Source organism: Chlorocebus sabaeus, chromosome 10 (genome assembly GCF_047675955.1).
Source record: "Chlorocebus sabaeus isolate Y175 chromosome 10, mChlSab1.0.hap1, whole genome shotgun sequence".
NCBI lineage: Eukaryota > Metazoa > Chordata > Mammalia > Primates > Cercopithecidae > Chlorocebus > Chlorocebus sabaeus.
In genome coordinates this window covers 86,556,033-86,571,271 of record NC_132913.1, presented here as the reverse complement: position 1 = coordinate 86,571,271, position 15,239 = coordinate 86,556,033, and the positions used below count along the sequence as shown (strand labels likewise).

Here is a 15,239-nt window from a genome sequence, read left to right as displayed (position 1 = left end):
TTAGGAGTGGTTTCTCTTAGCTATGTGTTTAGCAATAATACGCTTCTCTGCTCAATTTTGAGCTCCATAATTACAGGGGCAGTATATATTGAGGTTATCTTTGCATCTTAGTGACTTATGCTGGAGACACACAAGAAAAAATTGTTGAACGAATGCTTCATGCTTAATACAAACCCTTCTAATGGCCCATTGATTATATTGTGTTACCACATTTTATTTTATTCTCAGACGTGATTGACTTTCTAAAAGCTTGAATCAAATATTGATCAACTATAATGTGTATTATCACCACTCTTTTGTTTTTATGTAATTAGAGGCAAATAATACTAAAAAAATGAATTATGCATTTACTGAGAATACTATTTTCTTTGAGATAAATACCAAAAACATACGAACACAAACAACTATTGATATTTCTTTTGGTGAAATGTCAGCTCTTTAACTCTGGCCGAATACTGCATTGAGAAAATAAAAAACTGGTTTCCATTATTGCATCTTTTTAATTTTAGACAAAAATTGCCTTCAGTCCCAATCTAATTTTATATCACTAATGGGAAATTTACCTACAATTGCATTTTGTTATTTGGTCTGTACACATTACACATTGAGTGGATTGGTACTCTATATTTTAGTGAACAGATTTGTCTGGATATAAACAGTTTTATTTATACTGTGCTCAATTCAATCATGTTAACATTTGTATGAATTTCAACCCCAAAATAAAGGCCCATAATTTGTGACTCAAAGACCTTGAAACAGCATCTGTAATAGTCTTCAACACCAAGCATTTTCTAAATGTTTGCAGATGATAAATTCCTTGTAAATAATAAAGATGATTGGAAAAGAGTGTTTATGTCTCAAATGGCACTGTTGTGGGAAACTGTTTTTTCCAGAGAAGTCCCAAGTGTAACTGGCTCTTCAGTCTTCTGTGCCTGTGATGTCACCTGTTTGCTCATTGGTCTCATTTATTCCTTGGTTTAACATTAAATGTCCAGACACTGCCTAATATGTGACTGTGGATGCACTCTGGCCCTCCTCTCCAGGGGCCCATTGTGTCGTTGGGCACTTGAACGTGGGTACATCCTCAGGGCAGAGGTAGCAGAGCTGAGCAGAAAGGATATTGGTACAGTAGTTCAAAAACTTGCAAAATGAAGCCTAGGTTTTAGTCCTGGTTTTCATCCACTTAGGTCCTTGAAAAGTCATTCTCCTTGGATCTTCAGCCTACTTCCAGGTAGAATGCTGAGTCCAGGCTGTTTTCATAAGGATAAACTAATGGTTATATAAAACGCTGTGCAAACTGTAAAGTAATGTAAAGGGATATTGTGATTAAATAAGTTTCTTATAAAATATACAGACCAAACAAGAATATTTATTGTACAGTGTTATAGAGAAAGGATTACTTCAGGTGGGTTATCAGGGTTGGAATTATTTGCATGGCAGAATTTCAAGAATAATATAGACAATTTCTAGAAGTGAATATTGGGGGTCAGTACTCTAGACAGAGTGAGAATGTGATAAATTTTCAGACAAAAAATGGAAATTGCCACACATTTAGCATCTCCTATGTGCCTGGCTGAACTCAAGGGTGTGTGTGTGTGTGTGTGTGTGTGCATGCATATGCGTGTGTACATGTATGAAATATTTCCTAATTTAATCATCACTGGTTTTTCTCATTTTTCAGATTGGGGTTACAAAACTTACTCATAGAATGTGAATGTTGGGAGTAACATCTGTATGCTTGAGTTATGCCGTTATTATTGGCATTTCTCTAGTGCTGCAATATTATCCTCAGTGGCCACATGACTTGTTCTTTCTTCTTTGTCCTTGTTCACTACAATGGAGTGATTAGTGGGGTCTGCATCCCTCCTTAGAAGACAGGAAGAGGCTGTTATAATTGTAACTAGACATATCTACCTGAATTATTTCAGTTCTTTTTTTTCCCCTTGGAATGCGTGCCGTTTTTAATCTACTTGCAGTCCAGTACCAGTTGAGCATCTCAAATCTGAAAATCCGAAATATGAAATGTTACAAAATCTGAGATCTTTTGAGTGTCAACATGATGCTCAAAGGAAATGCTCATTCAAGCATTTCTGATTTTGGATTTTTGGATTTGGGATGCTTATCTGGTAGGTATAATGCAACTATTTCAAAATCTGAAAAAATCAGAAATATGAATTGCTTCTGGTTCTCCAAGGATTTTGGATAAGGAATATTCAACCTGTATAAATTAATCTCTCTGGAAGCTTTGCTTTATTGTTGTTATGTCTACACTAAGAAACTTACAAGGATCTATTTTCCCTTAAGTTTTATAGAGCACTTATTATGTAGCAGTCCCAGTGCTAGACTCTCCTTTTCATGTAAAGTCTCATGATAACCCTAAAGGGTAGGCATTGTTCTTATCCCCATTTTACAGATATGGAAATGGACACATGGAAAGACTAAACAATTTGCCAAGGTGACACCTTGACTAAACAAGGTGACAAGCAGAGGAAGCTGGGTGTAAACTCACCTTTGACTTTAGACCTTACTCCTAACCTCTGACCTATACAGTGTGCTACTGAGTCAGGCATTCATGGCCTCCCGAAACTTGGAACCAGTCTTTTCTTCTAGTTTGCCTCTCACTTGAGCCAGTGTGATAACAAGAAGAATGAGAGCCTGGTCTTTGAAGTGAATCTGAGCTCTGCTACTTGCTAGTAATATTACCTAGGCTAGTTAAGATAACCCATCCCTTCTGAATCTCCATGTCCTCATGGAGGGAGTTGAAACTAGATATTCATGGGTAAAGAACTGATAGAGAAATTGGAGGTACACCTATACTAGGTTTGGTGGTGCAGAAAATAAGAGACTGAGGGAACAGAGAGATTGTCATATTGTTTTTGTTTTAAAGTAGAGGAGGGCTAGGTGCAGTGGCTCATGCCTGTAATCCCAGCACTTTGAGAGGCTGAGGTGGGTAGATCGCTTGAGCCCAGGAGTTCGAAACCAGTCTGGCCAACATGGTGCAACCCTGTCTCTATAAAAATACAAAAATTAGTCAGGTGTGGTGGCACATACCTGTAGTCCCAACTACTCGGGAGGCTGAGGTGAGAGGTTGGCTTGAGGCTGGGAGACAGAGGTTGCAGTGAGCTGAGATCTCACCACTGCACTTCAGCTTGGGTGACAGAGCCAGACCCTGTGTCAGAAAAAAAAAAAAAAAAGTAGGGGAAATCTCAATCTACTTATAGGTCAAAGGAAAGAAGTCACTGAGGAGCAAGGATGAAAGAAATGAATGGGGAAGTGGTGGGAATAGAAAATGGGACATATTGATGTATACTCCTCCTTTGTGATTTAAAACAAAAGTCTTTTATAGACACATGACTGAAAGCTAATATGATAAAAAATCTTTTGAGTCAATATACTTTGAGATAAACTGACTATATAAGACACATTAAAAAGGTCAAAAGGATGACTAAATTGTTGAGATTAAATTACATTCAGGCTCTTTACTAATTTTTACATTTAATGTGCACAATATTCTTGTAAGATCGGTACTTTTATTGTTCCAATTTACAGATGAGAGGATTGAGGTATGGAGAATTTTAAGTAACTTGCTAGGGTTACATAATTAGTAGGTGGCAGAGCCAGGATGTGAACAGAGGCAATTTAACTTGGAAGCCTGCATTCTTAGTCACTATGGTATACTGCTTCCCAATTTGATTTCCTCAATTAACACTTGACTACTATTCCAAGTAATATTTTTGTCTATTTTATATCAGGGAAGGAGGACTGTTCTAAGGAATGATTTTCCAAAGAGGATTAATACAGTGCATTAGACAGAGATCCTGTTTGGAGGAAAGGCTCATTAAGAGTTACTCCAAGCCCCTACCTGGCTGGAGCAGAGTGGGCTTCCAGCCATAGCTCTCCAGCAGATCTTGTACCTGCAGACCCTGGTAAATAGCTGAGCAGAGACCATGACTTCTAGGACTAGAAGGTTAGTTAATAAGGTGCAAAAAAGGAAAAGCATACACTTCCCATTGCCTGGGAGAATAGCATGTGCCAACAGCTCTCTTCCAAGATATAGAAACCAACCTGTAGCAGCTGCTCTATGTGGAGGTATTAAGTGTTGTTAAAACACCTGTGTGTGTCTAATTCTAGCCCAAACAAGTTGTCTTCCAGCTCATTGGGGGAGGCGGTAAGAATTTACCTATATGGAGATTCTATTTCCAGTAGAATGAGTTATTATATCCTGTAGATATTTCTCTCCCTCCCCTCTCTAAAAAATCGAGGTATAATTTACATACAAAAATGTATGGATGTTAAGTGATTAGTCTGATAAATTTTGACAATTTGTATAACCATGCAACACCATGCCAAACAAGAAAATCCTCATATGTTCCTGTCTATGCAGTGCCCCTTTCTGTCCCTCTGACTTCTATCCCCATTAGATTAGTCTTACCTGTTCTTATATTTCATATAAATGAAATTATACAGATATATTCTGTTGTGTCTGGCTGTAGTGTGGTGTGTATTCTTACAATGGAATACTTCTTTACAATAAAGAGGAATCAACTACTGACACCACAGCAGCTTGAATGAATCTCCTGTGGAGTTGTGCATTGAAGCTTGTAGGGTCCTTTTTGTTATATTACTTGCATAGTCTTAGTAACCAAAATGACCCACAAAATCTGCTGCTTTTACTTGCCTATCATAGTGCACAGTTGTCAACTTCATTCCCCGCCCCATTCTCTCATATATTATCTGTGTGACTTTAGAACACATTCAATTTATATTCAACTTATGGGTGATCATGATAATGACTTTTGAAAGGAATTTAAAATTGTAGAATGATTTTTTTTAAAAGGAAATATGTTAGACATGTTACATGGTTTCTTTTTAGTATTTGCAAATGTCATGAGTAAAAGAAGCAAGGAAGCAGACCCACTCTCTCGTGGGTGGCTGTCCAGTGGGCCCTGGATGTTCATTTCATGACTACTACATGCTGCGTGCTGTGCACTTTTCATTGTCATGAGAGAGAATGTTAAGAAAACTATCCCCGCAAGAAAACAGCTTTTCTTGGCAAGTGAAATATGACTTAAGGAGCCAGAACTGGAGACATACGGTACTATGAATGAGAGCTGTGTTACTTTATTGGATCTGAGTCCAGGCACTATTTATACTGCAGCATATTCAGCACCAGATTGTTAAATCTTAATACTGAAACAGTGTATCATTTTAATATTTTTGTTCTGTTTATTCCCTGTTTTCAAGCATTATGTCAAGCATTGCGCATTCATTTATTTCATCTTGGACAGGACGTGCCCTGACCAGAAAGTTCATTTCCTATTGTTGGAGTTTTGCCCCGTAGCTATCATTTTGTGAAGCTTTTAAACGTTCACTTGGGTACACAGGTGTTCTCTCTTTGATGACAATATATGTTTTTAAAGAACAGTGTAGTTGGACTCACCTGTATTGTCAAAAATAAAAATGCTGTTTTTCTTTGATCACTAAAGTATCACTGCTTTTTATGTGTGGCAATTTCTGACATCCTGGAGACCATGGGATTTTTCATTGCATACAAATAAAATTTTTGTTACCGTGTGTCATATGTGAAATGGGTTTCTCTATTTTTCTTCATCAATGTTACGTGTGCCCTGTGTCCCAGATAAAATGGGCCTATCTTATGAATAAGTTAGCATTTTCACCATATGTTGCTGAAACCATCCCATGAATCTTCCTCTAACAAGGGTATTCCTAAAATTGCTGCTCTACGTAGCCCCAGCTTAGAAAGGATTTTTATTATTTCTTCATTGTTATGCATGTTTACCATATGCAGCAGGAAATCTACAGGGAAAAAGTACTATTGTCACTGTCTAAAGAGCTGAGGAATTAAAAAAAGAGGAAGTTGAGGGCATCTTTGCTGTTTCTGATCTGTGGTCAGTCACCGTGGTATTGCATTTGGCCCGGGAAAGCAGCCCCACTGCCTGCTGAAACGCAGACATGGGAGCGAACTCTGACTGCTTCATGAGCTCCAAATGCTGTTCGCACTGGGAATCGCACCACAGTCAGGATGTAACTGCGTGCTGAGCCCACACACAGGAATTTTCTTGTACAATTCAAAACTGAATCTTATATTTACTTAAGGCTTACTTTTTTTTTTTTTTTGTCTATGAAATCAGCAGTCCTGTATATTTAGCATCAGCCTTAAGTTAGAATGTGAAACAATTCTGGGGGGAAGGAAGTATCCGTATGGTTTTCTAAGTAATTTAAGAAACAGGAAAACATAAAAGAACTGATTGTCTGTGATTAAACCTCATTCTTTCCTTCCCATCTTCCTGTATAGTTAACTAACTCAATTGTCAGCCAGAAAGAAATAGCTTATTGCTCTGGGTTGTAAAATATCTGAGTGGGCCTTGGATGTTGATGATTGAATGACCTTCTTAACATTGAACAAACAATGGGAAGGTTTAATAAATAGCAGATATGTGTTTATTATGTTTTTCTTCCCTGTGCAGGAATAATCAAGCTGGGAAGGTGGAACCCTCTCCCCCTCAGTTATGTGACAGATGCACCCGACGCGACAGTGGCCGACATGCTACAAGATGTCTATCATGTTGTGACGTTGAAAATCCAATTACAAAGGTGGGTGTTTCTGAACATCTGCTTTTCCTTACTCTCAGAGCTGTTCCGTCAATCATAGATTCACTGCAAAGATTAGCATGTCCTGTCTTTATTAATTTCTGGACATTGGACAAAATGAAAAGAAGGAGAGAGAAGGAGAGAAGAAGAAAGAGGGCCCTTCCCCAGGTGTCTTTATAGTCACATTCCAATTACTTTATGCTTTGTTTTCAGAAGCAGTGAAGTGGTAACCTAGGGGCAGCTTGACAAATCATTAAAAATCTATAGCCCTTAGGAGGAACTTGACACAGTCCCTTATTCAGTGGGTCCTTTAGGCCTGGTTAAATGTGTAGCACATAGTATTTGAAGAATAAACACCTCTGCTGTTTTCAGATTTGTGTTATGAGGGGAGAGTTTTGTTCTTGTAGGAGGTTTAGCAAGAATGTCCTGACATAGGAGACCTTTTTCTTCCCTTTCCGAGGCCACATCAAAACAAACAAACAAACAAACAAAAAATCACTTTGTGGCCTGCAGAGATTCTGGGGATGATTTCTTTATTTTTTCAAATATGGCATCCAGAACAAGATATCCCTCTAAAGAACTGGAGGTTCTTTGAAGTGGTTTATTGTAAAGTGCCTGCTAGGTGTGATTAAGGAGTGTTGTCCTTTAGTGTAAGTGTTTTGGATCTCCCCCTTTTCGGGAATTTGTACTTTAAAAATGGACTCCTGGCATCCCCATCTGTATCTATGAATGGGTGAGGATCTTAAAAGTCATTTTTTGGTTCAGAAAGTAACTCTGAACCATTCTATGAGGGTGAGGGTGGGCCTTCCAACTGCAAATCTGACGGGGAATGTTTGTTTACAGTTAACCTTAGGCATGCTCAATAATTACATTTGTATTGGGGAAGTTTATAACCACACTGCCATGCCATTTCCATCAACACATTGGAAAAATCATATTTTATAAAAATAGCATTTCTTGCATCAGAAGTGACTAGTTTTCTTGAATGAGTGGGAGGACAAACTTAAAAGAGACCCTTTGGGCTCTAGCAAAGTCTTGGAGAAGCAGTTTTACTTCCCTTCCTTCACTTAGACCCCATTCTTCAGCATTTCTTCTGAAGCTCCCACAAGACCCAAGAATAGCTGCTGCACTGTCTCCTCTTCGGTCAGGGGCCCTGGGTGAGGTGTGTGTATTATTCATTCTTGCTCTGTTTTGCAGTTGTTCAAAGTTGGAAGACTTGCCTGCGGAGCAGTGGAACCATGCCACAGTCCGCAATGCCTTAAAGGAACTGCTCAAAGAGATGAACCAGAGCACATTAGCCAAAGAATGCCCTCTCTCCCAGGTCAGTATCTTCAGGTGGGGATCTGGAAAACAGAAGAAGCCATTGGTAGACTCTCCGGCAGTGGGCTTCCTTCTTCTTAAACAACTGTCTTCTCTTTTATTTATAGACTTACACTGCATTTGAGGTGTAAAAGATTATGTTGCTTCTGGTTGTAGAATTGAAGTTATAACTTATTGGCCGGGCACAGGGTAGCTCATGACTGCAGTCCCAGCACTTTGGGAGGCTGAGGCAGGCTGATTGCTCGAGCTCAGGAGTTCAAAACCAGCCTGGGCAACATGGCAAAACCCCATCTCTACAAAGAATACGAAAATTAGCTGGGTGCGGTGGCATGTGCCTGTAGTCCCAGCTACTTGGGAGGCTGAGGTGGGAGAATTGCTTGAGACTGGGTGGGAGAGATTGCAGTGAGCCAAGATCACACCACTGTACTCTAGCCTGGGTGACAGAGTGAGACCCTGGATCTCAAAAAAAAAAAAAAAAAAAAGCATTTATTGAGACTTTAGGGTAAGGAGAGACTATTAAAACATTTTATATATACAGGCTGGGCATGGTGGCTCACACCTATAATCCCAGCACTTTGGGAGGCTGAGACCAGAGGATTCCTTGAGCCCTGGAGTTCGAGACCAGCCTGGGTAACATAGCGAGATAGCGAGACCCTGTCTCAAAAAAAAAAAAAAAAAGGAAAATAAACGTTTTACATATACAGTCATTAACTTCTCACGTATTGCATCGGAGATAGGGACCAGTGTCTCCATTTTATAGATCAAGAAATAGGAGCCTAGAGAAGCACTTACATTCACTGCCTAAGCATACTAGCTGGCTAAGTGGTAGGTTGAGATGCTACTTCCCACAGCCCCCTTTCAAAGTAGATGCTCCAGATTGTTGTTTTACTTGGTCAGCTGGATGAGTCAGCCATGCTAAACCCATCTATGCATGATTTATTGGACCTTTTGCCGGTCTGGTGTAGAGAGATGATTTTTACATCATATGCATTTGTAGCGGTTTTGTAGTGAATTCACCACAAGAAAATGCATCTTGAGGAAAAGTGATACTCCATTTTTTAGGGAACATACCATACACTAATACAAGCCATGAAAATGAGATTGAGAGGATCAAAAGAAGAGCAGTGGAGGAAAGGGCTGCCTTTTCCATTTGTGTTCATGAGCTGGGACCCCATTTTTTTCTATGGTTGAGATAATATTTTGATAATGGTGGATTAGGGCTGCTGTAGAAATGAACACAGGTTGACAAATTATTCAAAGCTTTGAATGGAAATCTGTTTCCTGGTGTGAGCTGCTACACATGACTTAAGACAATGTCTGTTAAGTTCAAGGGAAAATGATGAGAAACCTATTACAGAAACTTGCTGTGCCATGAGCTTTGTTCCAGGTTAAGGGAGTCTCTGAAAGATAGGAAGGCTATTGGTTAAGAGCATGTATCCTGGAATCAGAGCTGGATTCATGTCCTGGTTAACAAGCCTCTATAACCTTACCTTTATGAGCCCCCCTTGTTTCGTTAGTAAAACTGAGTAGTAATGGTTCTGAGTTATATAAAGAGGATTAAATGATTGGAAATTACATAAAATGCTTGGCCTAATGCGTAGCATGCAATGATGCACCATAAACAGTATCCGCTATTATTATTGAGATATTATGTGAACTGAATGTGTGTATGTGTGTGTGTGTGTGTCTGTCTGTCTGTCTGTCTTTGAGGGTGTTTTGGAATTTGGATCCTCTGAAGCAAAGTATGCTATTAGTATTTTTGCTTCCAAAAAAAATCAAGAAGGCATGTGTAGGCAGCTAGATAGAAAAGGACATTATTCTGATCTTATGTTTAGGACTTTTCATGCAGACCATTTTAAAACCTACCTGTAGATATGTATGTAGATGTTAAAGCCTTGTTGCATACAAAGTTATAAAATGCATATTTTGATTATGTTGGTGATACAGAGGAACTGGCTAAAGAACAAGTTAGGAAAAGCTGTCAATAATTTTTCCCAAATTTCACAATCATTCACAATTAATTTTCTCTTGCATTCCCATGGAAGTCAAAATGGGCTTTGCCTGAAAGTGTACAAGCCTCTAACTTGATATTACCAATTCGGAAATTTATCCAGGGCTTCTGAGGCACGTAGAAGTTTAGTCCAAACTGTTGTATCATGACAGTCATGTTTGGTTATGATTACAAATATGACTAGAGAGGCAACATGAGTGAGGAGAATCCAGATCAGGACCTGAGAGCCCTGGGCTCTAATCTCAGTTCTTTTATGGCAGATATGTGATCCTGGGCAAGTCCATTCACTTCTCAGAGCCTCATTAAAGTCTTCTATAAGCTGGGCATCATTGTATTTGCATGTTTCATATAATTCGAAGGGTTGTCTTGTGATATTCAAATGAGATCATCTTTACTCCTATTATAAAAACCTCTTTCCCCCTCCACTGTCTGCTCTCATGGTTTGCCCACGTAGTTGCCTGACCTAAACAGTTTCTTCTCCTTCACCCTTCTGTTTGACCCTATGGGTTCCATCACTTCTCCATCTAAAATCTTTTTCCCTTGTGCCACTGCTTTGTTCATTCTTTCATCACCTGTCATCTAAAATATTTCAGGTTTTCTTGCCTCATGACTTTTCTCCTGCTACCTGATTCTCCTGTGTTCTTGTTTGTAATTCCCCAGTCACTCCCCCTACCCACCCTATAGGAAGTACAGACTCCATAGCATAAGGACCATCAAGATGACACTGTTCAGCCTTATATTTCACTAGAGCTGCCTTCTTCCCTCTTCCTGCACTCATCCTATATCCAGAACACATTAAATTAATTATTTTGAAATGTTTACCATTGCTCAAAATATCTCTTGAGAGTGGGAGCAACCTAACTAGTATAGCATTACAAATCTAACAAAGCCACCTTCTGTATTATCTTAAAAATTGATGCTGAGTTTATATTCTAGTCCATATACCTGTTTTGCTGGGGGTTTTTTTGTTTTTTTTTTTTTTGAGATGGAATCTCATTCTGTCGCCAGGGCTAAAGTGCAGTGGCGTGTGATCTCACCTCAGTGCAACCTCCGCCTCCCTGTTCAAGCGATTCTCCTGAGTCAGTCTCCTGAGTAGCTGGGACCATAGGTGCCCGCCACCACACCTGGCTAATTTTTTGTATTTTTAGTAGAGACACGATTTCACCGTGTTAGCCAGAATGGTCTCGATCTTCTGACCTTGTGATCCACCTGCCTCAGGCTCCTAAAGTTTTGGGATTACAGGCGTGAGCCACCGTGCCCAGCCCCTGTGTTTTAAATATTTTTTAAATGCTATAAAATCATTTTGGCTGTTAAGTTAGGAATCTCCTTCTCTCCACGTGAGACCGGTTCTTCAGGGAGATGTACCTTATTAATCTCTGGCTTTGGAAGCCCCTGCACACAATCCTGGTGACTCTAGAGTCCTTCAGTTTGACATTTGCTTGCCTTTGCATACATGATTTCACCTGGCTAGAATGCACTACTCTTTTCTACTTGATGAAATTATCTTTCAGATTCCAGCTGGAAAGTCACTGCTAGTGAAGTGCCTCAACCTCCTGGTTGAAGTAGTTGCTACTTCTGCTCTTAGTAGCCTTTGTAAATACTCCTGTCACAGCACTTATCTCAGCCTGTTGTCATTGTTACCTGTCAGTTTCCATCACTAGATGAACTGTCCACAATAACAGGGGCCATCTCTTACTGATCTTTGTGTCCACAGCATTCAGCATAATGTATATTTTGTTTGTAGCTATTACTATAATGCAGGAGTTTAAACTTTTAGCAGGATAATTCTTTGTGGTGGGGGGCTGCCCTGTGCATTGCAGCATCCCTGTCCATTACCCACTAGATGCCACTAGCATGCCACTATACCCCTTCCCCCAGTTGTGACAACCAAAATGTCTCCAGATGTTGCCAAAGGTCCCATGACAGGAGCAATACCACTCTCAGTCAACCAATTCTCTGATGTGCTTAATGAATTAAGTTTAAAAATGTTTCAGAAAGTGTAGTTTTATTAGTATGTAAAGTTAAAGTTTTATTATTATTACAGTGTTCTTGGCAGCTCCAAAACATTTTGAACTAGAAACAGTGAATAGAATAATTTGGTGATTGATGCCCAGCACATTTCAGTTAAACAGGGGCTCATTTCTACTGTTTAGATTTGGGGGAGATTTGATTTAGGCTTCTGATATGTTGTGTGATTATGGAAAATCTCACTGGGGTAGCTTGTTTCAGCTAGCATGGATATGTAATGTGGACCGTGGCATTCATCCTGCGGCCATTATCCTTAAACATTCCAGATTATTCACTTAAATTGCATAGCTAGATTGTAATTTAGTGTGGAGATAAGCACGCCCATTTTGTTGGTGGTTGTCACAGAACAGATGCATGCAGTTTTTGTAGTTCAGCCTATGTAAAGTGAAGCAGAATGCATTTTTGTTCTAAGCAAGGTGAAACAGTAATTCAGCAGTATATTTCCACCGGCATTCCTGGAGTCCTGATTAAGAATCAGGTACTTTGCGATGGGTTGGGGATACAACAGTGAATCTGAGGGAGGAGCTAAAATCCTTTCAATATAGGAAGAAGAGAGTGAGGCATCCAGTACTACTCACCTTAGGTGAGAAAGGTGGCTTGTTGGGTTTTTCAAAAATAGACTGAACTCATGAGTAAAAGATTCCTATTATTGAAATAATTTTTCCTTATTACGTTAAAAGCCAAACCATTTTAGGTGATTCTTCACTCGAGTTTGGCAATTACATAAGGGAATGATTCAGTGGATAGTTCATACTTTATTGAACACCCCAGTAGTCTGCAGTTCAAAAGAGCAGCCTTGAAGGCAGAAGAAAGGTGTGGAGAAGTCCGTAAAAGTGCAACAATTGTAGCCTGAGGTATATATATTTAAAACAGGGAAGTAATGATTTAGCCATTCTGTGTCTGGCCAGATGCTTGGAAAGTACAGATTGTGGTTGTGTGTCTGCATATTTATTTTTGATTTCACCTTTCAAAGTGTGTTTAAGTGGTGGCACCTCTTCCTTTCCCTCCAATGTTTCTGTGAGTAACCACTCGCAGCCTCTTTCCTCTGCCACTGGCTGTCCTGAGCATCCTAATTTAGCAGACCTTAGGCGTAGTCCTCCCTTATTAAATAGTCCTTAGCTGTTCCAATTTGAAAACATTATGATTGCATCTTTCTGTGGCTTACTTATTCTTACTTGAGGAAGAGTTGAAAGACCTAAGGTCAGCTTTTGATTGCAAAACCCCAGGTGCTCAGGGTTTTGACCCATTTAAATAAGTAGAGGTACCAGTACCTGCCTTGTGCATCTCATAGGCGATCTTGATGTTCAAATGGGATGACTAAAGAGACAGTCTTGTTAACTAAAAATTGTGGGTTTTTTTTTTTTTTTCTTTTTGAGACGGAGTCTCGCTGTGTTGCCCAGGCTGGAGTACAGTGGCATGATCTCAGCTCACTGCAGCCTCTGCCTCCCGGGCTGAAGCAATTCTCCCCCCCTCAGCCTCCCAAGTAGCTGGCATTACAGGTGAGCGCCACCATGCCCGGCTAATTTTTGTGTTTTTAGTAGAGATATGGTTTCACCACGTTAGCCAGGCTAGTCTTGAACTCCTGACCCCAAGTGACCCTCCTGCCTCGGCCTCCCAAAGTGCTGGAATTATAGGCATGAGCCACTGCGCCCAGCCTGAAAATTGTGGTGGAAAGAACAATTTGCAAGTGCATGCAACTTCCAATGTGCTCCACTCCTACACATGTTCTCTGTGACTCTAGACATGTTAAAATATTTTTTATGGTAAAATATACATAACATGGAGTTTGCCATTCTAAACATTTTTAAGCTTACAATTGAGTAGCATTAATTACATTCACAGTGTTGTGCAACCATCACCCCTGTCTCTTTCCAGAACTTTTTCATCACTCCAAATGGAAAGTCTAACCTTTAAGCAACAATTCCCTATTCACCTCTCATTCTGACCCCTGGTAGCCTCTATTCTGTATTCTGCCTCTGTGAATTTGCCTATTCTACCTACCTTGTGTAAGTGGAATCATAGAACATTTATTTTGTGCTGATTTATTTTACTTAGCATGTAGACATGTTTTTGAAGCAGCTCTGTCCCGTGGTGCTGGTTGAGACTTTGTTGCTAAATATTTGAGGAACAAAATGACTGACTAAAGTTATTGAACTGCAAAGAAGTTACTAGATTTCCAGTGTGACAATGGTGTGGCACTCATATAATGTGCCTTTAGAAATAGATTGTAGGATAATTATTTCTGTCATCCTAAGCAAGCCTTACCCATTTGGACTTAACTCATATGTACAACATGCCAAAACAGTTGAGCAGTGAAATCAAGCAGCCAGTTGGGTCAGCAGAAAAAAAAAAATTGAGCATGTGCTCATCATATATAGTGACTGATCAACTGCATGGACCAGAATCATGTTAACCAGTTGTCAACCGTCTGTTTAATTTAACCTAAGTTCATGTATGTAGTGGGGATGCATCATGTCTCATGTTAACCAGTTGCCAACTGTCTGTTTTAGTTATTTTCACGTGAGGTTGTTTTAGTTTGCGTCCCAGCCTCATGAACTCATGTTGAAGAAGGTTCACAAATGACAGCTTGAAAATAATTCCTAACCAGGGGATTGCAGTGACCATATGAAATGATTGCACAGTGGGGAGAAAGATGACATTTGTTGATTCCACATCTTGTGCTAGGCCTTTTACACAAATCATCTCACAGAATCCTTACACGCTCTGATGCAGGAGACAATATCCCAGTCACAGGTGAGAGTGCTGACGTTAGACAAGCGAGCCATTCAGCAACAGCTTAGGGGAAGAGCTCTCAAATGTAGTGTTTTCATACTCCGAAGTTCAGAGGAAGTGTTTCTTTCCCTTAAAATGGCAACAGTTTTCAATTCTGATGTTATAGCTCAGAAGTGGGGATAGAGAGGGATAGTAGAAGGCTGCCAAATGACATTAAATGAGTTTTTTTCATGACAAAGTAATTCCTCCAAATCAGTTTTTTTCCCTTTACCTAATTGAAGTATCATTATATTCTCATGTTTAATATGTTATTTAGCATATCACCAAGCAGATTGAAAAGGCCAAAAATGAGCAAAGAATGCACACATCACTCATTGCCTGTCTTTGCTCTCTCCTTCATGCAGACATAGAAGAGGAGGCTAGGGGATGCCACTCCTCCACCCCCAAACAGGGGATTCTCACTGACAGAAAATGTAATTCTTCACATTGGTTTAAAAATATTCTTCTTCATAGCAAGTGTATTATGTGTTTTCAG

The 15,239-nt window shown here is 39.7% G+C and overlaps 1 protein-coding gene across 2 annotated transcripts in view; it reads left to right on the top strand.

The window, feature by feature from the left end:
* The window catches only part of SATB2 (SATB homeobox 2), a 186,954-nt gene that overhangs the window by 69,421 nt on the left and 102,294 nt on the right, over positions 1–15,239 (top strand). For both annotated transcript variants that reach the window (XM_007965764.3, XM_073019896.1), the window contains 2 exons: positions 6,489–6,615; positions 7,810–7,933. In XM_007965764.3, the coding sequence (XP_007963955.2) occupies positions 6,489–6,615; positions 7,810–7,933 (251 nt within the window). The remainder of the gene's footprint in view (positions 1–6,488; positions 6,616–7,809; positions 7,934–15,239) is intronic.